This window comes from Myotis yumanensis, unplaced genomic scaffold (assembly GCF_028538775.1).
Source record: "Myotis yumanensis isolate MYYU_CA2020_CCGP unplaced genomic scaffold, mMyoYum1.0.hap1 SCAF_23, whole genome shotgun sequence".
NCBI classification, from domain to species: domain Eukaryota; kingdom Metazoa; phylum Chordata; class Mammalia; order Chiroptera; family Vespertilionidae; genus Myotis; species Myotis yumanensis.
This window is the reverse complement of record NW_027223774.1, coordinates 14,558,400-14,584,519: the sequence shown is the minus strand read 5'-3', so window position 1 is coordinate 14,584,519 and position 26,120 is coordinate 14,558,400. Positions and strand designations below refer to the sequence as shown.

The following is a 26,120-nucleotide window of genomic DNA, read 5'->3' as shown; positions in this document are numbered from 1 at the left end:
TTATCTATAATAATAAGAGTGTAATATGCTAATTAGACCGAACAGCTGAATGACCTTCCGGATGTCATTCCAAACGTTCATACAGACAAAGCCGCCATGGCAGGGGCTGAGTCAAAGGCAGTTAAAGGCAATCAGGCAGACAGGCAAGCAGTTAGGGGCAATTAAGCAGGCAGGCAGAAGGGTTTGGGGCGAACAGGCAGGCAGGAAGAAGAGTTATGGGAGATCAGTCAGGCAGGCGAGCCGTTAGAGGCGATCAGGAAGGCAGGTGAGCAGTTAGGCAGAGTGGTTAGGGGTGATCCGTCAGGCAGGCAGAGGAAGTTAGGGGTAATGGCGAGAAGTTAGGTGAAATCAGACAGGCAAGGAATTAGGAATGATCAGGCAGGCAATGAGTGGTTAGGGGCAATCAGGCAGGCAGGCAGGTGAGCGGTTAGGAACCAGGGGTCCAAGATTGCGAGAGGGATGTCCAACTGCTACAGATCGAGCCTAAATAAGCAGGACATTCCCCGAGGGGTCCCGGATTCTGAGAAGGTATAGGACGGGCTGAGGGACCTCCCCACTCCATGCATGGATATCATGCACTGGGCCTCTAGTATATATATATATATATATATATATATATATATATATATATATATATATATATATAGCTAATATGCTAAGTGTCCTTCACTCCATTCGACGGGTTTCTATGACACACACCAACCACCAGGGAGCAGATGTTCAATGTAGAAGTTACTGTGATGCACAGAGAAAGGTCACCGTGGACCTGGCACCCACAAAGCAACACTTGACTTCCCCCAAGGGGAACACAGGCCCCGCCACCACCCCGGATGACAACCTACCAAATTGCAGCTGATGCTGCCAAGACCCCATGGCACAAAATGCAGCCCACTGCCCAGACCAGCCCAGAAATGGTCACTGTGGGCACTGGGTAATGTCGTCACATAGCAAGGCCCAGCTTTCTTGCCCTAGCTATGACTAGCCTCATTGCAATTTCTTCAGCCCAGGAACATGACTTGCTTTATAGCCAGGTGGAAACACTTTTCATTGTAATCAAATATCTATGAAGCATTTTTCTGTGCCTCATCTCATTTGATCCCCACAGAAGTCCAGGAGTAAGTAGATAGGAAACTCGGTGGAATCCTATTTTCTTTTCATTAGCCAGAAAATGAAGACTTAGAAAGCTTAGAAACTTGACCCGACTGAAAAGAAGTAAGAAATGGTGGACCTTGAAAATGACTTCAGGTTTTCTCACTGCGCAGAATATAGTCAAACACTCCTGCAGTTACATATTTCACCCTTTGTTTTCTCTTCATGATCTACAATAATAATCTGCTTCATGTTGATATTTACTGCTGTGTTGCTGACAATTACCTAAAAAAGAAGTTGGGGTGCTTCACTGGTTTGGAAAAAAAGTTTAGCTAAATAAGAAAGCAGTTCTAATTAAGCAAGTTTATTCTATATACATAAAAGGCTAAGTTGACTCACGCATGTGCAATACATATAAAGCTCTTGCTGGCATCACTCGCACATGTGATTCCATCTGTCATTGTCGATCATGAATTTGGTTAACACTTCTATTATAGGGAAAGGGCAAATAGCAATATTAAAATATTTATTCAAATTAATTTCCTTTCAATGTGCATGAATTGCTGCACCAGGTCACTAGTATGAGATAATTGCAGAGGACAGAGGGTCCCTGGCTGCAACTGACCTGGAAAAAATACAGGGGTAGAGGAGATGGATAGAGGAGAAGAGAGATGGGTGGGGTGGTCTGAGTCCACTTGATGGCAGAAATGCTCTGCAGCTCTAACTTTTTTCACATTAAAACATTATAATTTTGTACTGTGGTAACAACACTAAGTGTAAGCTCCATGGATCTGCTCTACAACATAGTGACTAAAGTTTGCAACACTGTATTTTCTTCACATTTTGAAGGCCATTTTAATAGAAACGGGTACAGGAGAAGGTACAAGTCATTCCAGATGAGTAAGAATCTTACACTTTCTCATTGCAATCATACTGACAACTAAGGGTTAAATAGCCTAATGGGACGCAACCCGTACCACATTAATCGTGCATGTGTCCTGACAATATGGCTTCCCTGATATCCTGAACAGGTACGCTTATTTATATCAAAAACTCACTATGAACAATATATGAAACCTTGTGTGTAGGGGCCCATGTCTGGAATACTGGAAAGCAAATTTAGGACTGAGGCAGCTGTTGTGGGGATTGATAGTTAATAACACTCTGAGCTTTTGAGTCAGACTGACTAGGCTTACACTTTAGAGACTTGTTTAAAAAACACAAGTTTGCCGAAACCGGTTTGGCTCAGTGGATGGAGCGTCGGCCTGCGGACTGAGGGGTCCCAGGTTCGATTCCGGTCAAGGGCATGTACCTGGGTTGCGGGCACATCCCCAGTAGGAGATGTGCAGGAGGCGGCTGATCGATGTTTCTCTCTCATCGATGTTTCTGACTCTCTATCTCTCTCCCTTCCTCTCTGTAAAAAATCAATAAAATATATTTAAAAAATAAAAAAATAAAAATAAATAAAAAAATAAAAAACACAAGTTCTTAACAGAATTTGGCCACCCTGGGCAATGTGGATCAGTTGGTTGGAGCATTGTCCCATGCACCAAAGGGTCAAAGGTTCAGTTCTCAGTCAGGGCACATATATAGGTAGTAGATTCAATCCACAGTTGGGACCCATACAGAAGGAAACCAACCAATGTTTCTCTCTCTCTCTTCCTCTCTCTAACACCAATAAAAACATATCCTCAGGTGAGGATTAAAAAAAACAGTGTTTGGCCCTTGAGGCACACTCAAGAACATTATTATTATTTACTAGAGGCCCGGCACACAAAATTGTTCATGGATACAGTCCTCAGGCCTAGCCTGTGATCAGGGCCATATTCCCAGGCTGCTGGCAGCCAGCCCCGCCCTCTGCCACCACCCAGCCCAGCTCCCCATTTGCCATCCAGCAATGGGAGCCTGACAGCCAGCGGAGGGACTGAGAGGTCGGCTGTTCCTGCCCACTTGCTAGCCTCACCCCCCCACCCACCAGTCACCCTCTGTGTGTGGGGCGATGAGCCTGGCAGGGACCTTGGCCTGGCATCACCCACATCTCCCACCACCCACCCCAGGTCCCCATTTGCGATCGGTGATCAGAGCCTACTGGCCAGCAAAAGGGACTGACCGGTGGTTAGTGCACCTCATAGTGACTGGTTGAGCAGTCGTTCTGGTCGTTCTGCCATTATGCTCACTGGGCTTTTATTATATAGGATAATTATTAATACTAGTGACCCGGTGCACAAAATTCGTGCATGTGACGGGGGTGTCATTCAACCTGGCCTGCACTCTCTCCAATCTCGGACCCCTTGAGGGGTGTCCGACTGCCAGTATAGGCTCGATCTCACAGAGCAGTTGGACATCTCTCTCACAATCCAGGATCACTGGCTCCTAACCACTCACCTGCCTGCATGCCTAATGGCCCCTAACCACTCTGCCTGCCGGCTTGATCACCCCTAACTGCCCCCCATTGCTGACCTGATTGCCCCTAACTGCCCCCCATGCTGGCCTGATTGCCCCAACTGACCCCCTGCTGATGGTGTTTGCCCCCAACTGCCCCCCACTGCTAGCCTACTCACCCCCAACTACCCCCCCGACCTGCTCGCACCCAACTACTCCCAACCCCACTACATTTCTCACCTCCAACTGAACCCCACTCTGCCAGTCATCTTGCCCCCAACTACCCCTCCCTGCTGACATGCTCACCCCCAACAGCCCCCCACCCCTACCGGCCTGATCACCACTAACCGCCTCTGCCTCGGCTCCACCACCATGGCTTTGTCTGGAAGGATGTCTGGAAGGTCCTCCGGAAGGTCTCCCAATCTAATTAGCAGATTACCCTTTTATTAGTATAGATTACTATTAATTTTACCATTCAACCCATTTCTGGTGCACTTTCTTCCACAACACTCCCAGCCCCTCTCCCTTCCCTTACCTGCATTCACATGGCCCACTTGGAGAAATACATATGCACCAGTGCACATGAGAAACATTCCCACGTTCGGTACCATGGCTGCTGGCCTTACCGTGACTGATGTCAGCCTCTGTCGCCTTCTTATATAACATGCTTCCCTCACACCACCCCCTGCAACCGGATAAGAATCAACCTCCCTAGGGCCTGCATGTGTGTTCCTAAGCCTGAGATCATAAAGTTCAAGATTATCTCTCAGCTGAAACCACAGGACATTGGCTCATGGCTTCATGTCCCTGAGTCTTAATAGCTTAAAATGCATTTAAAATGAGGCAAGGATGTTTGTAAAATCCCTTTGTTTTAGTGTTTCATGACCAGGCAAAAGGGAGAGGGAAAGATGAAAAGGATCATCTGCTCTCACAGGGTGTTCAACCCCATGGATATGGACAAGAACTTGATAAAGGCCAATGAAGTGGGAGGGTGGAGGTGGAAAAAGAGGGAATTAAAAAATGTAATTAAAGAAATACTAAAGATTCAAAGATGGTGACCAGCAGGAAGGTAGGCAGGGAGAGAGTGTGAGACAGCAAGGGAGGGATAGAGGAGTGTGTGGACATGTGTGGTGTGTGTGTGTATGAGCTAGGGACAGTTAGATTCTGCAGGTCTTCTAAGGGGCTCCAAACTGGGAAGTCTTAGCCGGTGGAGCCCCTTTCCCAGCACAGATACACCTGGGCGGCCAGCGCGGGCACAGAGACCACGCCATCTTGAGAAACAGGGTTGCTTGAGACTAGGATCCTGGCCTCTGCACCACACAGTCTGGTCTCAGTGGCACACCAGGACCTTGCAGCCACTGAGGACAAAGGCCTGGTACCACAGCTACAGATTCACAGACACCAAGAATTCAGACATCTCGAGTAACAGAGCCCATCCCTCAATGCAGGCTCGCAGGCAGCGCCATAGTAACTGATAGACCCACCCCTCACTCAGGCCTCAGTGCTGCTACAGGAATCTTAGCCAGGGAACACACGAACACTGAGAACTTGTTCACTGCAGCACAGACTCTGGGACCCTGATGCTCTGGGCGGAAGGCAGCACTAAGCACCAGTGACTTGACTCTGTTTCTTATCACCTACACCTGGGATCCCTGATTCCCAGTTCATTCACACTAAGAGCCAGTGACTCCAATTCTTGGTGCATGCACACACAGGGACCCTGATTCTCAATGTGAGGCCATGGGAAGCAACAAAGACTCTGATACTGGATTCTTGGGGAACTCTGACTGCTGGCACATGCTAGGAGGCTCTGATTTTCAACACACTCAAGGAGGGGTCTCGGCTTCAGCACGGTGCAGACAGGGTCCCTGATTCTAAGTGCTCACATGAGGCCACACTGAGCACTGGTAACCCTGACTCTGAGCAAGCCTGGTTCCCACCAACCCATGACAACCACACATCTTAGTGTCGAGCTCTTCAGTGACACGAGGGTGGTGGGAAGCTCTCACTGCACACGTCCAAGGCCCGCGCAACTTGACATTTGAACCTTCTGGAGAAAGTCAGAATGGGGAAATGACACAATCCCCAGAGGAAGGAAAATGAGCAGTCACCAAGAAAGTTAATTACTGAAATTGAAGCATGCAACATGACAGAAAAAGAATTTAGAGTAATGGCTATACAATTCATTCACCGCATGGATGAGAAAATCAACAACTTATGCAAGAATCAGTAAGAAATGAAAAATGATATAGCTACAATTAAAAACACCATGGAAGATTTCAATAGTAGACTAGAGAAGCAGAGAACCAAATTAGTGACTTAGAAGATAAGGTAGAGAAACAAGCTCAATCTGAACAGCAACTGCAGAAAAGAATTAAAAAGCAGGAGGAGAGCCTAAGGGAGCTTTGGGACAACATGAAATGAAGTAACATACGCATAATAGGGCTGCCAGATAAACAAGAAGAAGAGCAAGGATTAGAAAATCTATTTGAAGAAATAATGACAGAAAACTTCCCAGATATGGGAGGGGGGGGGGGGGAGTTACACAAGTACAGAGAGTCCCAAGCAAGATGAATCCCAAAAGACCCACACCAAGACATGTCATAATAATGATGGCAAATACAGTGAGGCCTTGACTGACAAGTTTAATTCATTCCGTGATGGAGCTCATAACTCAAATTACTCGTATGTCAAATCATTGTGACGTTCACAGCGTCAACTAGCAGTGAGGTATCTGAAGCTGGCTCATAACCAAAATTTTTTTGAGCATGCAACTAAAAGCAAAAATCGGGCGAGAGACGGCTCGTATCACAAAAAAACTCTTAGTCGAGACACTCGTAAGTCAAGGGTAAGTCAAGGCCCCACTGTATTCACGACAAAGAGAGAATCTTAAAGGATGCAAGAGAGAGACAGAGAGTTACCTACAAAGGATCCCCCATCAGATTATAAAAAGATTTCTCAACAGAAACACATCAAGCTAGAAGGAAATGGAAGGAGGTATACAAAGTGTTGCAAAGCAAAGGACTGAATCCAAGAATACTCTATCCAACAAGACTATCAATCAAAATTGAAGGGGAAATCAGGACCGTCGCAGACAAAAAAAAAAAAAGAAAGGCTAAGGGAGTTTATCACTACCAAGCCAGCAATGCAAGAAATGCTAAAGGGAATGCTGTAAAAAGAAGAAATAAAAAGGTAAGAAAGAACACAGGCACAAAAATAGAAATGACTACAAACAAGTACCTTTCAATAATAACTCTAAACATAAACAGACTAAGTGCTCCAATCAAAAACCATTGAGTGGCTGAATCGATAAAAAGACATGACCCATATATATGCTGTCTACAAGAGACCCACCTCAGAACAAGAGATAGACACAGACTGAAAGTGAAGGGATGGAAAAATATCTTTCAGGCAAATGGAAAGGAAAAGAAAGCTGGGATAGCAATACTTATATCAGACAAAATAGACCTCAAAGTGAAGGCCATAACAAGAGATAAGGAAGGCCACTTCATAATACTAAAGATATCAATACAACAAGAGGATATAACCCTGATAAAAATATATGAACCCAATGCAGGAGCACCCAAATACATTAAAAAAAAACTCCTGGAAGATATCAAAGGAGAGACCAACAACAATACAATCATAGTAGGGGACTTCAATACACCACTGACATCATTAGATAAATCCTCTAGACAAAACATCAGCAAAGAAACAGCAATCCTAAATGACTCACTAGATGGACTTAATTGACATCTTCAGATCATTTCACCCCAAAGCTGCAGAATATACATTCTTCTCAAGTGCACATGGGACATTTTCAAAAATAGACCACATATTGGGTCACAAGCAAAGTGTCCCCACATTCAAGAAGATTGAAATCATATAAAGCATCTTCTCAGACCACAATGGCATAATATTAGAAATAAACTACAATAAAACCAATTCAAAAAACTCAAACACTTGGAAGCTGAATAGCATGCTACTAAATAATGATTGGGTTACCAATGAGATCAAAGAAGAAATTAAAAACACCCTGGAAACTAATGACAATAAAAGCACAACAATCCAAAATATATGGGAGACAGTGAAAGCAGTCCTGAGAGGGAAGTTTATAGACCTACAGGCCTACCTCAAAAAAACAAGAAAAAAGTTATAGTAAAGCATATAACTCTACAACTCAAAGAATTAGAAAGAGAGCAACAAGAACAGCCCACAGTGAGCAGAAGGAAGGAGATAATAAAGATCAGAGCAGAAATAAATAACATAGAGACCAAAAAGACAATACAAAAGAACAACGAAACCAAGAGCTGATTCTTTGAAAGGATAAACAAGATTGATGAGCCTCAAACCAGGCTCACCAAGAAGCAAAGTGAGAGGACCCAAATAAACAAAATCAGAAATGAAAGAGGTGACATAACAACAGACCCCACAGAAATTCAAAGAATTGTTAAAAAAAAAAAAATACTATGAACAACTCTACTACAACAAACTAGACAACCTGGAGGAAATGGACATATTCCTAGAAAAATACAACCTTCCAAAACTCAACCAGGAAGATTCTAAAAATCTCAATAGGCCAATAACTATGGAAGAAATTGAAGCAGTCATCAAAAAAGCTCCCATCAACAAAAGCCAGGGGCCAGATGGCTTCACAGGGGACTTTTACCAAACATTCAAGGAAGAACTAAAACCTATCTTCCTCAGACTATTCCAAAAATTCAAGAGGAAGGAACACTTCCAAGCTCATTCTATGAAGCTAGCATCACTGTAATACCAAAACCAGATAAAGACAACACAATGGAAACAACGGATCTCAAGCAGCGCAACTGCGTGAACTCAGAGGAGCACTGCTTCTTCTCACAGAAAGGTTAGACTTCCCATAAAGGTGCAGTTTGCAATTCAGGTTGGAGAGAAGAACACGTGCTGGGGGGGGGGGGGGGGGGGGGGGAATCTGTGCCCCACAGAGTCCACGGCCGTTGGGGCCAGCATGATCCACAAGTGTGGAAGGGCTCCCCCAGGGCTGCTGGAGGAAGGGAAAGCTAAAAATAAGCCCATAGCTGAACTGGATGCAAAAAAGCAGCCTCGGATTTTGCCAGTCTGCCGGCTGCTTGGTGCCAGGGGCGAGTGGGCTCGCGGAGACTGCGCGCAGACCTGGAAGGTGGAGGCTTGCGAATTCGCACAACTCCTCAGGCTCTTGTTTTTACACTTCCCCTTAGATCTGTGTGTTTGATTATTAAACCCAGTGCATGGGATTTCCCAGTTGGGGTCATTCGCAGAGTCTGTAGGGGAAAGTTCTTTTTGGGGAGCCTGGAAAACAGAGCGAGGAGTAACGATTAAAGAACCAGCTCTGGGCAGTGGACTTTCCCAAACCAGTTTCAAGTACAATAGAGAAAATAAATCCTACTGTATAGAGAGGACTTATAGCCTTAGAAGTCAGTCCAGACACACTGCCACACAGAGGCAGAGCCACAAACTGACTCTTCTGTAAACACAAATAAATGCAGCCTGGGAAACATATACAGCCTGCCTGAAAATCAAGACTGTGGTTTACAACATGGAGGAACAGTGTATCACAGGGAAATTCAACACTCTCCTGAATACATGGCAGGACTAAGGCATGCCAAATAGAAGAGTAGAAGATCTGAAGCACCTTCACTACTGCACATTTTTATTTTATTTTTTTAATTCTTTTTTCACCTTTTAATTAAGAACCTATTTATTATTTTTTTAATTTTTTTTCATCACCTGATTTTACCTTTTTAATTACTACATTTTTATTTTTAACCAGTATTATTACTGTCATTGTACCATTTTTTCAAGTGTCATTTTATTTTTTTCTTTATTTTATTTTGGGATTAGTGTTCTACACTCTATTTTCATCATTCCTTCAGCATCATTTCTCTCTATCTCAACTTTACCTTTAAGCCAAAACTCTCTTCCTCACTATTCCCCCTTTGTTGTCCTGTTTCTCTTACCCTATTCCTGCTTTAGATTTTCCCTATTCCTTCTTTTTACCTACTGACTAAATTTCACCCTACTTATATATCCTATTTCCAAGCCCCTGCTCTAAATCCTTATACACTTCTCCCTTATCTTTCTTCACCATCAAAATTTTTTTCTTTCTTTTTTTCTTTTCTCTCTCTATAGTTTTGTTATTGTTTGCTTGATTGTTGAGTATATTGGGATTTTTAGGATTGTTTGTGAGGTTGTTTTGCTTTTGCTTTTTATTTTTCTGTTGGTTTCCCCCACCCTCTGGTTATTTTTGTGCTTCTGTTTTTCCTTGCCTTGTTTGATATTATTGGTTGTTTGTAGTTTGCATTCGTCTCCAGGGATCTGTTGCTGTAATTTGTTTGGATTAGTGGCAGTTCTATCAGAGTTTTCTCCTCATATAAATAGTTTCTTCCCCTCTTCTACTTCATTCTCTCTTTCCTCTCTTACTTTTTTTTCCTCCCTTTTCCCAATTTCATTTTTGCACTCCTTTTTTTTTCTTTTTTCTCTTTTATCTTTTTCTCTTCTTTCTTCCTTATACCCTAATTTTCTTAGCTCAAGTGTTCACCTTTATTTGGGGTTATTAATATCATGAATACATTTGTGTTCAGTGCCTGGTACATTGTGCCTTGTTGTGTTGTATTTTGTGCCTTTAAATCAATGCAGCAGATCCAAACAACAGCAGCATCCTGATCACCACACCCCCTGTCTGAGGATCAGCAGCTGCGTGGGAAGCCTCCCCCCACAAGCCAGAAGAGCCACCACAGCTGTGAACAGCATCCACCAGAGGAGCTGCTGCCAACTGAGGAGCAGCTGCTACCACAACCGCCCGAGGAGCAACCACAGATCGAGGAGCCACTGTCAACCAGGGAGCAGCCACTAAATGACTCAACATCTAGATATGTTGGTGAGATCAAACATGGGTAGACAAAGAAACCCCCAAAGGAAAGAAAATAAGGACTCCCCAGAAAAGCAGCTAAGTGATACAGAGGCATGCAACATGACAGAAAAAGAATACAGATTAAGGGTCCTAGAGTGCATAAACCAGTTGGAGGAAAAAATCAACAACTTATGCAAGAAGAAACAGATGAAAAAATCAATATATTATATAAGAATCAAAAGAAATTGATGAAAAAATCAATAACTTAGGTAAAAACCAAGAAGAAATGAATAGCGATATAGCTGCAATTAAAAAAAAACCATTGAAAGTTTCAACAGTAGACTAGGAGAAGAGGAGGATCGAATTAGTGAATTAGAAGACAAGGAAGCAAATTGTCAAAAAAAAAAAAAAGACAACACAAGGAAAGGTAATTATAGGCAAACTAGAGGCCCGATGCACAAAAATTTGTGCACTGGGGGGAGAGAAGGGGCCCCTCAGCCCATCCTGTGCCCTCTCGAAGTCTGGGACCCCTCAGGAGATAATGACCTGCTGGCTTAGGCCTGCTCCTGGGTGGCAGAGGGCAGGCCCAATTCCTAGGTGCAGCCCCTGGTCTGGCTCAGAGCAGGGCTGATTGGGGAGTTGGGGTGCTGCCACCTGTCATACACAGAGCAGGGCGGATTCAGGAGGTTGCGATGCCACCCCTAGTCATGCTCAGAGTACAGCCAATTGGGGGGTTGGGGCACCTCCCCCTGTCATACTCAAGGCAGGATCAATAGGAAAGTTGCGGCGCCACCCCCTGTCATGCACAGAGCAGGGCCCATCAGGGGGGTTGAGGAGCTCCCCCCTGGCACTCACAGAACAGGGCCGATCAGGGGGTTGAGGAGCTCCCCCTGTCACGCACAGTGCAGGGCTGTCCAGGGGGTTGAGGAGCTCCCCCCTGTCACTCACAGAGTAGGGCTGATAGGGGAGTTGGGATACTGCCCCATCACACACAAAGCAGGGCCGATCAGGGGGTTAGGGCGCTGTACCCTGTCACACACAGATCCACAAGGCAATCAGGGGGTTGGAGAGCTCCCCCCTATCTGGCACAGAGCAGGGCCAATCAGGGAGTTGAGGAGCTCCTCCCTGTCACGAACAGAGCAGGGCGGATAGGGAGGTTGTGGCCCCGCCCCCTGTCACACACAGAGCCGCAGGGCGATCAGAGGGTTTGGGCACTGCCCCCTGTCACACTGATCCCGGTGCCTGGAGGCCTCGCGGCTCCGCTGATCCCAGTGCCGGCAGGCATATTACCCTCTTACTATATAGAATAGAGGCCTGGTGCATGGGTGAAGGCCAGCTGGTTTGCCCTGAAGGGTGTCCTGGATCAGGGTGGGGGGCCCCACTGGGGTGCCTGGCCGGTCTGGCTGAGGGGCTGAGGGCCATTTTCAGGCTGGCGTGTGACTGAAACTCCCAACCGCTCCTTTTTTTCTTTTCTTTTTTTTATTCTGGGCCAGCTTTAGCTCTGAGGCCTCGCTGCTGAAAGCAGGTTTCTGGCCTTTGTTTACCTTCTGTATTTGATACAATGTTGCGGTCCGGCTGGCTGAAGCCCAGCTGAATAAAGCAGGTTTCTGGGGTTTTGTTTAGCTTTTAAATTTGCAACATAGTTGCTTAGAGTTGCAGCTGAGAGGCTGACAAGTCAGGCAGAGAACCTTGTCCACAATCACTGGAGCAAGCAAGCCCCCCTGTTCGCTTCAGTGCATGGCTGCCGGCTGCCATCTTGGCTGGCAGTTAATTTGCATATCTCACTGATTAGCCAATGGGAAGGGTAACGGCCGTATGGCTAATTACCATGTTTCTCTTTCATTAGATAGGATATTCCTCATAAACATACATGCCCAAGTACTCAACAAAATTCTAGCAAATCGGATCCAGCAATTTATCAGAAAGATCATACACTATGACCACGTAGGATTTATCCCAGTGATGCAAGAATGGTACAATATCCACAAATCAATAAACGTGATACATCATATAAGCAAAGTAAGAAATAAAAATCACATAGTCATATCAATTGATGCAGAAAAAGCATTTGACAAAATCCAACACCCTTTCTTGATAAAAACTCTCAGCAAGGTAGGAATAGAAGTATCACACCTCAACAGAATAAAAGCCATATATGACAAACCAAAAGCCAACATCATACTCAATGGGAAAAACTAAAACCATTTCCCCTAAGAACAGGAACAAAACAGGGATGTCCACTCTCACCACTCCTGTTCGACATAGGACTGGAAGTACTAGCCATTGTGATTAGACAAGAAGAAGAAATGGAGGAGAAACCAAGATGGTGGCATAGGTTAATGCCGGAGTTTGCTGCCTCGAACAACCACTTCAAAAATACAACTAAAAGATGGAACGGACATCATCCAGAACCACAGGAAGGCTGGCTGAGTGGAAGTTCTACAACTAGGAGGAACCAAGAATCAGAGGAGGCGCAGTGCTGAAGTAAAATACTAAGGTGCGAAGTGTGCGCAGCCCGGGCTGATGGCTGAGGGCGTGGTTGTCTGTTTCAATTCAGAGGGAGCCTCAGACTCAGAGCTCCAGATCCTGGCAAGTCTCAGGGACCCAGACTCAAACGGGAGAAGCGGGACTGTCTGGCTTCGGTCCCTCCGAGGTTTGCAGCGGTTGCTGGGACAGAGAGGCAGAGCCTCTGGGGACGGACTGAGAGCAGCCATTACTGCTCCCTCCTCCACCCTGTTGATCCCGTGGGACCCCCTCTGCCCAAGCCCTGCACAGAGCCATTTGCCAGATAGCCTCAGGCAAAGGCTAGATTAGCACCTCCCTAGAGGACAGAAGTTCTCCCACTGCAAACACAGCAGATTCTCACAGCCAGTTGGCCTGGAGGTCAAGTAGTAATTACCTACAACAATCAAGGCTTGACTACAACAAGACTGCTCACAGAGACCACAAGGGGGTGCACCAAGAGTGTCTACCTCAGGTAATTGGGACACTTAACACGGAAAGCCACTCTATCGACACAGCAAAGCATAAAAAAATGCCAAGACAAAGAAACAGGCCACAAAGGACAGAACCGGAGGAAAGCAGGCTACTGGATATAGAATTCAAAACCACACTTTTGAGGTCTCTCAAGAGGCTTCTAGAGTCTGTCGATAAATTTGATGAGATGTACAGGAAATCTAATGAGACCCTCGATGTTGTGATAAAGGACCAACTAGAAAGTAAGCATACACTGACTGAAATAAAGAATATTATACAGACACCCAACAGCAGACCAGAGGAGCGCAAGAATCAAGTCAAAGATTTGAAATGCGAGGAAGCAAAAAACACCCAACCAGAAAAGCAAAATGAAAAAAGAATCCGAAAATGTGAAGATAGTGTAAGGAGCCTCTGGGACAGCTTCAAGCGTACCAACATCAGAATTATAGGGGTGCCAGAAGATGAGAGACAGCAAAATATTGAAAACCTATTTGAAGAAATAATGGCAGAAAACTTCCCCTACTTGGTGAAAGAAATAGATTTACAAGTCCAGGAAGTGCAGAGAACCCCAAACAAAAGGAACCCAAAGAGGACCACACCAAGACACATCATAATTAAAATGCCAAGAGCAAAAGACAAAGAGAGAATCTTAAAAGCAGCAAGAGAAAGAAACTCAGTTACCTACAAGGGAATACCCATACGACTGTCAGCTGATTTCTCAACAGAAACTTTGCAGGCCAGAAGGGAGTGGCAAGAAATATTCAAAGTGATGAATACCAAGAACCTACAACCAAGAGTACTTTATCCAGCAAAGCTATCATTCAGAATTGAAGGTCAGATAAAGAGCTTCACAGATAAGGAAAAGCTAAAGGAGTTCATCACCACCAAACCAGTATTATATGAAATGCTCAAAGGTATCCTTTAAGAAGAGGAAGAAGAAGAAAAAGGTAAAGATACAAATTATGAACAACAAATATGCATCTATCAACAAGTGGATCTAAGAATCAAGTGAATAAATAATCTGATGAACAGAATGAACTGTTGATTATAATAGAATCAGGGACATAGAAAGAGAATGGACTGACTATTCTTGGGGGGGAAAGGGGTGTGGGAGATTTGGGAAGAGACTGGACAAAAATCATGCACCTATGGATGAGGACAGTGGGTGGGGAGTGAGGGCAGAGAGTGGGGTGGGAACTGGGAGGAGGGGACTTATGGGGGAAAAAAAGAGGTACAAATGTAATAATCTGAACAATAAAGATTTAATTGTAAAAAAAGAAGAAGAAGAAGAAATGAAAGGCATCCAAATTGGAAAAGAAGAAGTAAAACTGTCCTTATTTGCAGATAACATGATACTGTACATAGAAAACCCTAAATATTCCATCAAATTATTAGACTTAATAAATGAATTCGGCAATGTAGCGGGACACAAAATTAATTCCAAGAAATGTACGGCATTTCTTTACACCAATAGTGAACTTACAGAAAGAGAGACTAAAAAATCAATCCCATTTGCCATCACCAAAATAATTAAGATACCTAAGAAGGTAAAAAACCTACATGCGAAAAACTATGGGACACTTAAAAAAGAGATAGAGGGCCCTGACTTGTTTGGCTCAGTAGAAAGAGTATTGGCCTGCGGACCAAAGGGTCTCAGGTTCGATTCCAGTCAAGGGCATTTACCTTGGTTGTGGATATTCCCCAGTGGGGGGTGTGCAGGAGGCAGCTGATCGATTTTCTCTCTCATTGATATTTCTAACTCTCTATCCCTCTTCCTTCCTCTCTGTAAAAAATCAATAAAAATATTTTTTTTTAAAAAAAGGGATAGAGGAAGACATAAACAGATGGAAGAACATACCGTGTTTACGGACTGGTAGAATCAACATCATAAAAATGTCCATACTACCCAAAGCAATCTATAGATACAATACAAATCCCATTAAAATACCAACAGCATATTTCACAGATCTAGAACGCACATTCTAAAAATTCATCTGGAATAAAAAAAAGACCTCGAATAACTGCAGCACTCCTGAGAAAGAAGAACAAAGTAGGTGGGATTTCAATACCAGATATCAAGCTGTATTACAAAGCCACTGTTCTTAAAACAGCTTGGTGCTGGCACAAGAACAGACATATAGATCAATGGAATAGAATAGAGACCCTAGAAATCGACCCAAACCACCATGCCCAATTAATATTTGACAAAGGAGGCAAGAGCATACACTGGAGTCAAGACAGTCTCTTCAATAAATGGTATTGGGAAAATTGGACAGGTACATGCAAAAAGATGAAACTAGACCACCAATTCACACCATATACAAAAATAAACTCAAAATGGATAGACTTAACTGTAAGACAGGAAACCATAAAAATACTAATGGAATCCACAAGCAACGAAATCCCAAACATATGTGGAAGGAATTTCTTCACTGATATGGCTCCTAGGGCAATGGAAACTAAATAGAAAATAAACAAATGTGACTACATCAAAATAAAAAGCTTTTGCACAGCAAAGGAAACCATCAACAAAACAACAAGAAAGCCCACTGCGTGGGAGAACATATTTGCCAATGTTATCACTGATAAGGGTTTAATCTCCAACATTTACAGGGAACTCTTACAACTTAAGAAAAGGAAGATAAACAACCCAATAAAAAAAAATGGGCAACGGACCTAAATAGACACTTTTCGAAAGAGGACATACAGAAAGCCGAAAAACATATGAAAACATGCTCAAAGTCACTAATTATAGGAGAGATGCAAATCAAAATGACAATACGGTATCATCTCACACCTGTCAGAATGGCTATCATCAACAAATCAATAAACAAGTGTTGGAGAGGATGGGGAGAAAAAGGAACCCTTCTGCACTGCTGGTGGGAATGCAGTCTGGTGCAGGCACTGTGGACAACAGTATGGAATTTCCTCAAAAAACTAAAAATGGAACTCCCATTTGACCCAGTGATCACACTTCTAGGAATATATCCCAAGAAGCCAGAAACACTAATCAGAAAGGATATATGTACCCCTATGTTCATAGCAGCACAATTCACCATAGCTAAGATTTGGAAGCCTAAGTATCCATCAGCAGATGAGTGGATTAAAAAACTGTGGAATAGAATACTATGCTGCAGTAAAAAAGAGGGAATTCTTGCTATTTGCAACAGCATGGATGCAACTGGAGAGCATTATTCTAAGTGAAATAAGCCAATCATAGAAAGACAAATACCACATGTTCTCACTCATTTGTGGAATATAGAGAACAACATAGACTGATGGACAGGGACAGACCAGAGACAGAGAAGCAGCAATAAGACTAATCCCCAGAGGAAAAGTATGGGAAAGTGGGGGTAAGGGTGGGAGATCAACCAAAGGACTCGTACGCATACATATAAGCCAAACCAACGGACAAAGATAACAGGGGAATGAGAGCATGAGTGGGGGGGTTGGGGATTAATGGGGGGATGTGGACACATTTGTAATACCTTAATCAATAAAGAAATTAAATATTTAAAAAAAAATACTAAAATGGCCCCGCCAGTATGGCTCAGTGGTTGAGCATTGACCTGTGAACCAGGAGATCACAGTTTGAATCCCAGTCAGGACATATTCCGGGTTGCAGGCTCAATCCCCATTAGGGGCCGTGCAGGAGTCAGCCAATCAGTGATTCTCTCTCATCATTGAGGTTTCTCTCGCTCTCCCTCTCCCTTCCTCTCTAAAATCAATGAAAATATATTTTTAAAAAATACTAAAATGAAAAAATAAAATAAGTTAAAAAAGAAACAGAATCCATTTTATTTCCTGACTGTAGACTCCGCATCAGAAGCCCAACCAGCTCACCTGTCAGAGTCTCAAAGAAGTATGAGAAGACTGCCATGCAAATTTCTATTTAGGAGGAAACTGAGGCTCAGGGAACTCCTCAAAGGCACAGGGTGGGTTAAAACCAACCAGCTGCCCTACCTGGTTTGGCTCAGTGGGTAGAGCGGGGGCCCGGGGCCTGAAGGGTCTCCGGTTCAATCTGGACAGGAGCACATACCTCCATTGCAGGCTTGATACCCAGCCCTGGTCAGACACGTGTGGGAGGCAACCAATCAATGTGTCTCTCTCACATCAATGTTTCTCTCTCTGTCTCTCCCCCTCCCTTCCACTCTCTCTAAAAATCAATGGGAAAAAATCCTTGGGTGAGGATTAACCAAGAAACATTTTTAATAACTAAATAAATAAAACCACCCAGCCTTGGGGACATTTTCAGAGTGGGAGTTTCCCTGCCACATTCACACGTGACCATATTTATCTCTTCCTAAAGGCGTCCCTACCCTGGCTCAAAGTTCAAGTAACACTGGAAACACTGCTCATTTGCTAGACCAGAAAGGCCTGGAGCCCTCATTTACTTGTTATGAAATACTTCCCTTCCTCTGAGCCTCAGTTTCCTCACTTGCAAAATGCACATCACAATCCCTTTCTCTCAGGGCAATGTGAGTTCTATATATTCAGAGCTTTGAGCTGGTTGTGGCGACTCTACAGACAGCTGGTGCTCTGTGAAAGCCACCTCACCCTGGTGTGAATCCATGGGCCATTTGTTTACCACAGTGAACAAAGAATAAAGTACTTAGGAATGGATTTAGCAAAAGAAATTTGAAAATATACACAGCAAACTACAGCACATGGTTGAAAGATATTAAAGCAGACCTAGCCCAGCTGGTGGGGCTCAGTAGTTGAGCATCAACCTATTAACCAGGAGGTTATGGTTCGATTCCCGGTCAAGGCACATGCCCAGGTTGCAGGTTCAATCCCCAGTGTGGGGCATGTAGGAGGCAGCCGATCAATGATTCTCTCTCAGCATTGATGTTTCTATCTCTCTCTCCCTCTCCCTTCTTTTCTCTGAAATCAATAAAAACTTTTTAAAAAGTAAAAAAGAAAGATAAAAGTAGACTTACTATATAACCCCAAAATCCAACTTGTAGATATATACTCAGGTTAGTAGGAAAAATTCTTTCTTCCTCTTGTGTTTCTCCCTTATTATCACACAATAACCCCACTCAGCACTTATTTTTTAAATGTATTTTATTTATTTTTTGCAGAGAGGAAGGTAGAGGGATAGAGAGTTAGAAACACCGATGAAGAGAAACATCAATCAGCTGCCTCCTGCACACTCCCCATTGGGGATGTGCCCGCAACCAAGGTACATGCCCTTGACTGGAATCAAACCTGGGACCCTTCAATCCTCAGGCCAAGGCTCTATGCACTGAGCCAAACCGGTTAGGGCCCCACTTAGCACTTTTGACACCACAACTGTAAAGGTTTTCTCATACCAAACAATTCTATAACACCTGCTGGGTGTCCTTTAATTTAACTCCAGTCTGACACTAGCTACTTGGGCATAGTATCAGATTCCACAGGTTAAGAGCTCAGTCCCTCAAGACTTGAAATGCCAATCACAATCCCAGGTGATCACCTTTGCTTCTGGCCAATAGGCTATAAACCAGAGGTTTCCGTGACTCCAGGCTGAGTTTAATTTATTTACTAGAGCAGCTCACGTAACTTGGGGAAGCAGTTTACTAACATGTACCAGTTTATTATAAAAAGGAAATGATAGCCCTAGCCAGTTTGGCTCAGTGGATAGAGCATTGGCCTACAGACCAAAGAATCCCAGGTTTGATTCCGGTCAGGGGCACGTACCTTGGTTGCAGGCTTCTCCCCAACCTGAGCCCTAACAGGGCTCCTTCAGGAGGCAACCAATTGATGTGTTTCTCTTACATCGATGTTTCTGTCTTTCCCTCTCTCTTCCACTCTCCATATAAATCACTGGAAAATATACTGGGGTGAAGATTAACAACAACAAGGAAAATAAAAAATAAATTTTTAAAAAAGGATATGATAAAGGATACAGAAGAACATCCAAATGAAAGACATGGGGTTTATGAGAGAAAGTGTGGGGCTTCCATGCCCTCTCCCAGCAAGACATTCTCCCAGTCCTAACATATGATCACCACATGGAAGGTGCACCACATATAAGCATGATCCATCATACATTCCATTTCCAGGCCCTCTCCCCTTCCTGGAGATTGGGGTTAGGATTGAGGATTCCAAGCCTCTAATCATGGCTTGGTCTTTCTGGTGGCCATTTCTCACTCAGGAGACCACCAAGAGTCACCGAATAAAACAAAACATATTCCCATCACCCAGAACATTCCCAGGTATTTAGGAGCTCTGTGCCAGGAACTGGGGAGATCTGATGGGAAAATTAACAGTGGTATATCCATACAATGGAATACTATTCCACAATTCAAAAATTTAGAAAAGCATGGATGGCTGGCTCAGTGGTTGAGAATCAACATATGAACCAAGAGGTCATGGTTTGATTCCCGGTCAGAGCACATGTCCGGGTTGCAGGCTCGATCCCCAGTAGAGAATATGGAGAAGGCAGCCGATCAATGAGTCTCTCTCATCATTGATGTTTCTATCTCTCTCTCCCTCTCCCATTCTCCCTCAAATTAATAAAAATATATTATTTATGAAATTAAAAGAATGAAATGCCTTGGACAGTATGACTCAGTTGGTTTGGGCATCATCCATGCACCTAAAGGTTGCTGGTTCGATTCCCAGTCAGGGTACATGCCCAAGTTGCTGCAGTAAGGAGCATGCAGGAGGCAGCCAATGAGCGATTCTCTCTCATATCAATCTTTCTCTCTTTATATCCCTTTCTTTTCCTTTCTCTCTCTAAAAAATTAATAAAATATATTTTTAATGACATAATTATACATGCCACATAAATGAACCTTGAAGACATTATGCTAAGTGAAAGAAAACAGGCATCAATACAACATGTGCTCTGATTTCATTTATATAAAATGTCCAAAATAGGCAAGTCTATAAAGTCAAAGTTGATCAGTGCTTGCCAAAGCCTGGAAGGTGGGAAGTGGAGAACTAATGATGGGCACTGGCTTTCTCTTGCAGCTAATGGAGCAGTTCTAAAATTGATTGTGATGATGACTGCACAACTATGAATAGACCAAAGACCATTGAATTGTACGCCTTAAATCAATAAATTGTGTGACATGTGAATTCCCTTACTACGAAGCTGTTCAAAAAAACTGGGAGGTGGACACATTTGCGATCTTTCTCCACAGCATATGTTGTTAATTCAGCTCAAATAAAATCTTAAAAAATGTCTCCACAATAAATAAATGAATGAAAATAAAAAACTGGGAAGCCGTTCCTAAAAGAGGTTTGACATTTTACAGCGGACTTGACAGAGGCCCACATGGTATCTCCTCCCCTGGCTTTATGGGGGATCTCTCTCTGGGCCCTGTGAGGAGGGGGTCCTCCTTTTTCAGCCTGGTCAGGAACCCTACAATCCAGGTCTGCTTCGTGCATTTTCTGGCTTGGACAACCTTGGGGAAAGATTTAAACTGCTCTGGCCCTGTCTTGTCATCTATAAAATGAAACTACCACTAATTTCAATCCACAGTTCGTTACCAGATTCAAACCAGAAAACATACGTTAAGAATTAAAAGCTCCCTGGCCAGTATGGCTCAGTTGGTTGGGCCATTGTCCCCGTACACGAAGAGGTGGCAGGTTTGATTTTCGATCAGGGCACATACCCAGTTTGTGGATTTAATCGATGATTGATGTTCTCACATTGATGTTTCTCTCTCACTCTCTCTCTCTCTCACTCTAAAACACTCTCTCTCTTTCTTTTCCTCTAAAATAAATAAAAAATATCCAAGGGTGAAGATTGAAAAATGTTCAAAGGACCAAGTGGAAATTTTGGAGTTTAAAAGTAGGATGATGAAAATTAAAAACTCACTAGACGGACTAAAAAGCAGATCTGAACTAGCACAAAAAAAAATGTTGGCAAACTTGATAAGTGAATAAAAGTACCCAATCTAAAAAGAAGAAGGAAGAAAAATGAACAGAACATCAAAGACCTGTGGGACACCATCAATAGAACAACATACACATAATGGAAGTACTAGAAGGAAAAGAGGAAAGGGCAGAAGTAAGATCAAGTTGGGGGGTACTGGCATCTTATCAGTGTTCTCTCCTCACCACACACATGGATATCTTGCCACTGATTTAGGTCTTTTTTCCATTTCTTTCTACAATGTTCTGTATACATCAAACAGGTGGATTTTGTGATATGTAAATTATACTTTGATAAAGCAAGATGAAAAACATTACTAAAGGCAAGTTTTTTGGGTACTTACACTGGTCCCACGAACTGGATCATTACTCAGTCAGCAGGAGAGATGGACATTGGGTTTTTTATCTTCCAGGTCTTAAAGGTTCTTAATACTAACCATAAAGCTCTAGGCATCTCTCCTGGGGTTAATCTATTTAAGTCCTGAATCAACCTCATGAATTTTCATCATTTCCTATCAAGCTAAGAGAACCGGGCACAATTCCTCCCTTGTTGCTTCAAGTCTGCCTCCTCCAGCCCCAGCTTACTCGCTCTGCTCCTGAGTGCACCCCAGGTTGGCCTGCGTGGGGTGCGATAGCCTCCTCCCCTGGGTTGTCAATATATGTGATTAGATACTGCTGTCCATCTGGTCTGTGCATTGGTGGGTGCTGTGAACGGGGTCATCTCATACTACTTAAGATGGCTTGTCCATCCCTCACCAATGATGTGACCAGGAGGTGATCAGAACAACATGGCTATTTCCTTCACAATCCTACCATGACTATGGAAAGATTGGGGTCAGTCCTGTCCAGGTAGGTAGCTCAGTAGGTAGAGCATCTTCCCCATACCCAAGGGCACATACAAGACTCAACCAATGAATGCATAAATAAGTGGAACAACAGATCCACACCTCCACCCCATCTCTCTCTCTCTCTCTCTAAATAAAAATTTTTTTTTATTTTTCGCTAAAAGTATTACAAAGGGTATTACATAAGTGTCCTCCCCCCCCCCGCCCTTGACAAGCCCCTGCCCTCCCTTACCCCCCAGTGTCTTATGTCCATTAGTTATGGTTATATGGGTGCATACAAGTCCTTCGGTTGATCTCTTAATCCCCTCCCTCCTCCCCCCCAACCCTCCCTGGCCTTCCCACTGCAGTTTGACAATCAGTTTGAGGCAGCTCTGCCTCTGTATCTATTATTGTTCAAAAGTTTGTAATGGTCTTTATTATCCATGAATGAGTGAGATCATGTGGTATTTTTCCTTCATTGACTAGCTTGTTTCACTAATTTTATTTTTTATTTTTTTTTTAAATATATTTTATTGATTTTTTACAGAGAGGAAGGGAGGGAGATAGAGAGTTAGAAACATCGATGAGAGAGAAACATCGAACAGCTGCCTCTTGCACATCTCCTACTGGGGATGTGCCCACAACCCAGGTACATGCCCTTGACCAGAATCGAACCTGGGACCTTTCAGTCCGCAGGCCGACGCTCTATCCACTGAGCCAAACCGGTTTCGGCAATTTTATTTTTTTAAAAATAGTGGGGTCAATGTTTAACTTCTTTGGCAACCTGCAGACCTCTACCCTCCTCCTAGAAGTCTGTTGTGACTCATTGTTTCTGCTCCCAGTCCCCACACTGAGAAGAGAAAAATGAAAAAACTGACTTCTCTCTCCTTTCTCTCTCTCCACCCCTCTGCCTCTGCATAGGTTGAGCATCAACCTATGAACCAAGAGCGAGAATCATCAATCAAGCTGTCTCCTGCATGCCCCCCACTGGGGGTCAAGCCTAAAACTAGGGCATGTGCCCTGACCTGGAATACCACCGTGACCTCCTTGTTCATAGGTCCATGATCAACCACTGTGACACACCCACCAGGCGCAAGCTGTAATATTAACACAGTGCCCAACATTGTGGTAAGAACTTGACCTCAAAGAATCTCACACAGTCCTAGTGGAAGTACTAACAGTTCACAGTCCTATATAATAAAAGTCTAATATCCTAAGTGTCCAGTCGTCCAGTCAACCAATCAAAACTTAATATGCAAATCATATGCCTACGCTCGCTATGATGTGCACTAACCACCAGGGGGCAGATGCTCCAACTGGTAGGTTAGCTTGCTGCTAGGGTCCGGCCCATGGGGACTGAGAGTTGAGACTTCTGACAATGGGGCGCTGTGCGAGGAATCCCAGATGGTGGTCAAATCCGGTAAAACGAGAAGGGGCGGTCAGGTTGAGTGGAAACAAGGTGATGGCATCCGTGTCAGTGCTGTTCCCCTCTCCCCAGGGCCAAAGGTGAGGCCTGCAGGCCTCCCTCCTTCTCCCTGCGCTCCTAACAGGGCCAATACGGCACTTCTGGCCACGAAAAGGTGCAGCTCCAACAGGATACCCGCAATAACTTTGGTCCAGTACTCCCCACCACCCAGCATAATGGTGGTCTCCTACAGCAGCTACTGTGAGCACTCCTTCTGTGACAGCAGAGAGAACATCCCTGAGATTTGGAATCCAGGGGTGATCCCAGGTACCTCGGGAGAAGAGAGAGAAATGGCGGCAACCCAGAAGGGTTATCCTTTTCTCTCCACAGCTTATCATCCTTTGTGTATTTTCCAATGCGGTTTGCATTCAGCATCGTTTTGTATTCATTTCCGGGGTCCAGCATAGTGGTTATACGATTGTATGCTCTCCACAGTGAGCCCCTGGCATCTCACCTACCCACCCACCCACCGGACTCCTCTTTTTGTGTTCATACCTGGCTTAGGCCCAAGCTGACCATACAAAAAAGGACCTCAAACTTCTGCTTGTCTTTCTTTTTCTAAATTGTTACCTTGGGTGTTCTCAACTCTGCTCAGAAGAGAGGGATATCAGTGAAGGCTGGGATATACCTTGGGTTTTGTGTCACTAAACAAGATGTCTGTGAAGATCTCTGAACAAGGTGATGATGTTAACCTAACAATTATTGCTTCCCGGCTGCCACTTGATCATAGCCTGCTTCCCCCTTTGGCTTATCTTTTCAGCTCACTACTTTCTCTTCCCTCTTTTATCTATTGTGTTCTACCTGAGGCTGGTATTCAAAATAGTTGACAATGGTACTGGCCAATCAGAATGGACACGGTTATAACAGCCAGTCCAGCCCTACCAGTGCCTCGCAGTTGAATATCAACACTGCAATTTCTTACAATTCCCCATATTCACCAAGTTGGGTCACAGCTCCAGGCCTTTGTCCTTACTGTTTCCTTGCTAGGCCATCAAACCCCCCATTTTCACAAAGCTAACCTCTATTCATCATCTCAACTCAGATATCCGCTCCCTGAAAACACCAAATTCTTTTAGGTAGTTGAATCTTCTTTTAATTTTTTGCTCTTATACCTCAGACACAGTGCCTACTGAGTTCCATTGAATTGTTTACATCTCTGTCTCCTTCTAGACCAGCCATGGGCAAACTACGGCCCGCGGGCCGGATACGGCCAGTTTGAAATGAATAAAACTAAAAAAAAAAAAAAAAGACCATACCCTTTTATGCAATGATGTTTACTTTGAATTTATATTAGTTCACACAAACACTCCATCCATGCTTTTGTTCCGGCCCTCCGGTCCAGTTTAAGAACCCATTGTGGCCCTCGAGTCAAAAAGTTTGCCCACCCCTGTTCTAGACAATGACTCTAGATGGAACTAAGCACAGAGTTTGAAAGTCATGTTGGATGGGGTTCTGACAGCCAAGAAAATCAGTTGGGAAAGAGTGGGGAGGTGGCAGTAATAGGCCTTGATTATAGTGGTATCAACACGAAAGACTTGGGGGAGACGAGGCAGCAAGGAGAGAATTCCAAAAGCAGGACATACTCTTAAATTGTTCCTCTCTTTCCCCCTCCAGCTCCCAATATGTCAACAACCTTCCACTGCCCAACCTGTTTAGCTCTTGGGGTCTGTTCAAGTGCGCCTTCTCTTCCCTGTCCCATTGATACAACCCAATGCTATCAAGGAAAACTTCGGGTTGCTGGAGGTAAACTGAACATCTGATGGTTTCAGAGACTGGAAACCTAGACATCTGAGTGCATCCCAAGAGGTTCTGACACTCTGGGATCCAGGAATGAGGAGGGACTGGATTCCTCTCTGGTTTTCTAAAACATCTATGTGTCTCCCCATCCTTCCTTGTTCCATAGGAGACATCGACTCAACTTTGGAGGTCAAAGGCTGTACATCTCTACCTCACTGTGGGCTGATGTCTGGGGTATTCACAATTGGACCCATGTGGGTACAGGAAATGTGTCCATACCAATCTCTCATTCAATCCCGGAAGGTTGGAAATGGGGCCACCACCTGCTTTCCCATTTCAGTTAGGAGGTTTGGGCTATTGCTGCCGCTATTGCTATAATGGCTTGACAATATTCCTGGGGAGACATCTGTCTGGAGTCACAGGACACCTCTTTGGACTGGGAGCCTCCGACTGCTGGTCATGAGTTGATGAGCAGGTGGAGACTTGAAGAACAGAAGGTTCCTATGGATGTGTTTGTCATTTCTAATAAAGTTTCTGCTCTGCTTTGTATCTGCCCCCAGACTCAAAGTCAATTTAAGTGCTGAGAGGGCCTTTAAATGTATCTCCTCTAACCCACAACTTTGGAAGAAAGGGAATCACAGATCTGGAAAACTTGAGTGAGTTTCACACATTACATAGCTATGGGCAGAGCTAAGACCAGAGCTGTGATATTTTGACCTAAGTCTGGTTTTCCTTTCACTTAATAGGCTACCTTCTCTTGCGAGCTGAACAAAAGACTAGCATTGATCTCCTCTGGAGCACTCCCAGCCCAATCTTAATGCCCAAGTAGGCTGTTTTGGGTTCTAGTATTTTTCTGGGAAGTATGGAAGAATGAGAAAAATCAGACTCCAAATTCTTCAATTATCAT

At 44.0% G+C, this 26,120-nt stretch overlaps 1 protein-coding gene across 1 annotated transcript; it reads left to right on the top strand.

Moving 5' to 3' along the window:
• The first annotated feature begins 8,271 nt into the window (after positions 1-8,271).
• Positions 8,272-25,591, top strand: LOC138999838 (testis-expressed protein 101-like). Its single transcript, XM_070402054.1, has 6 exons — positions 8,272-8,341; positions 8,439-8,632; positions 23,335-23,459; positions 23,562-23,743; positions 25,091-25,219; positions 25,380-25,591. The coding sequence occupies exons 1-6, from the start codon at positions 8,272-8,274 to the stop codon at positions 25,589-25,591; spliced, it is 912 nt and encodes a 303-aa protein (XP_070258155.1).
• The last annotated feature ends 529 nt before the right edge of the window (positions 25,592-26,120 follow it).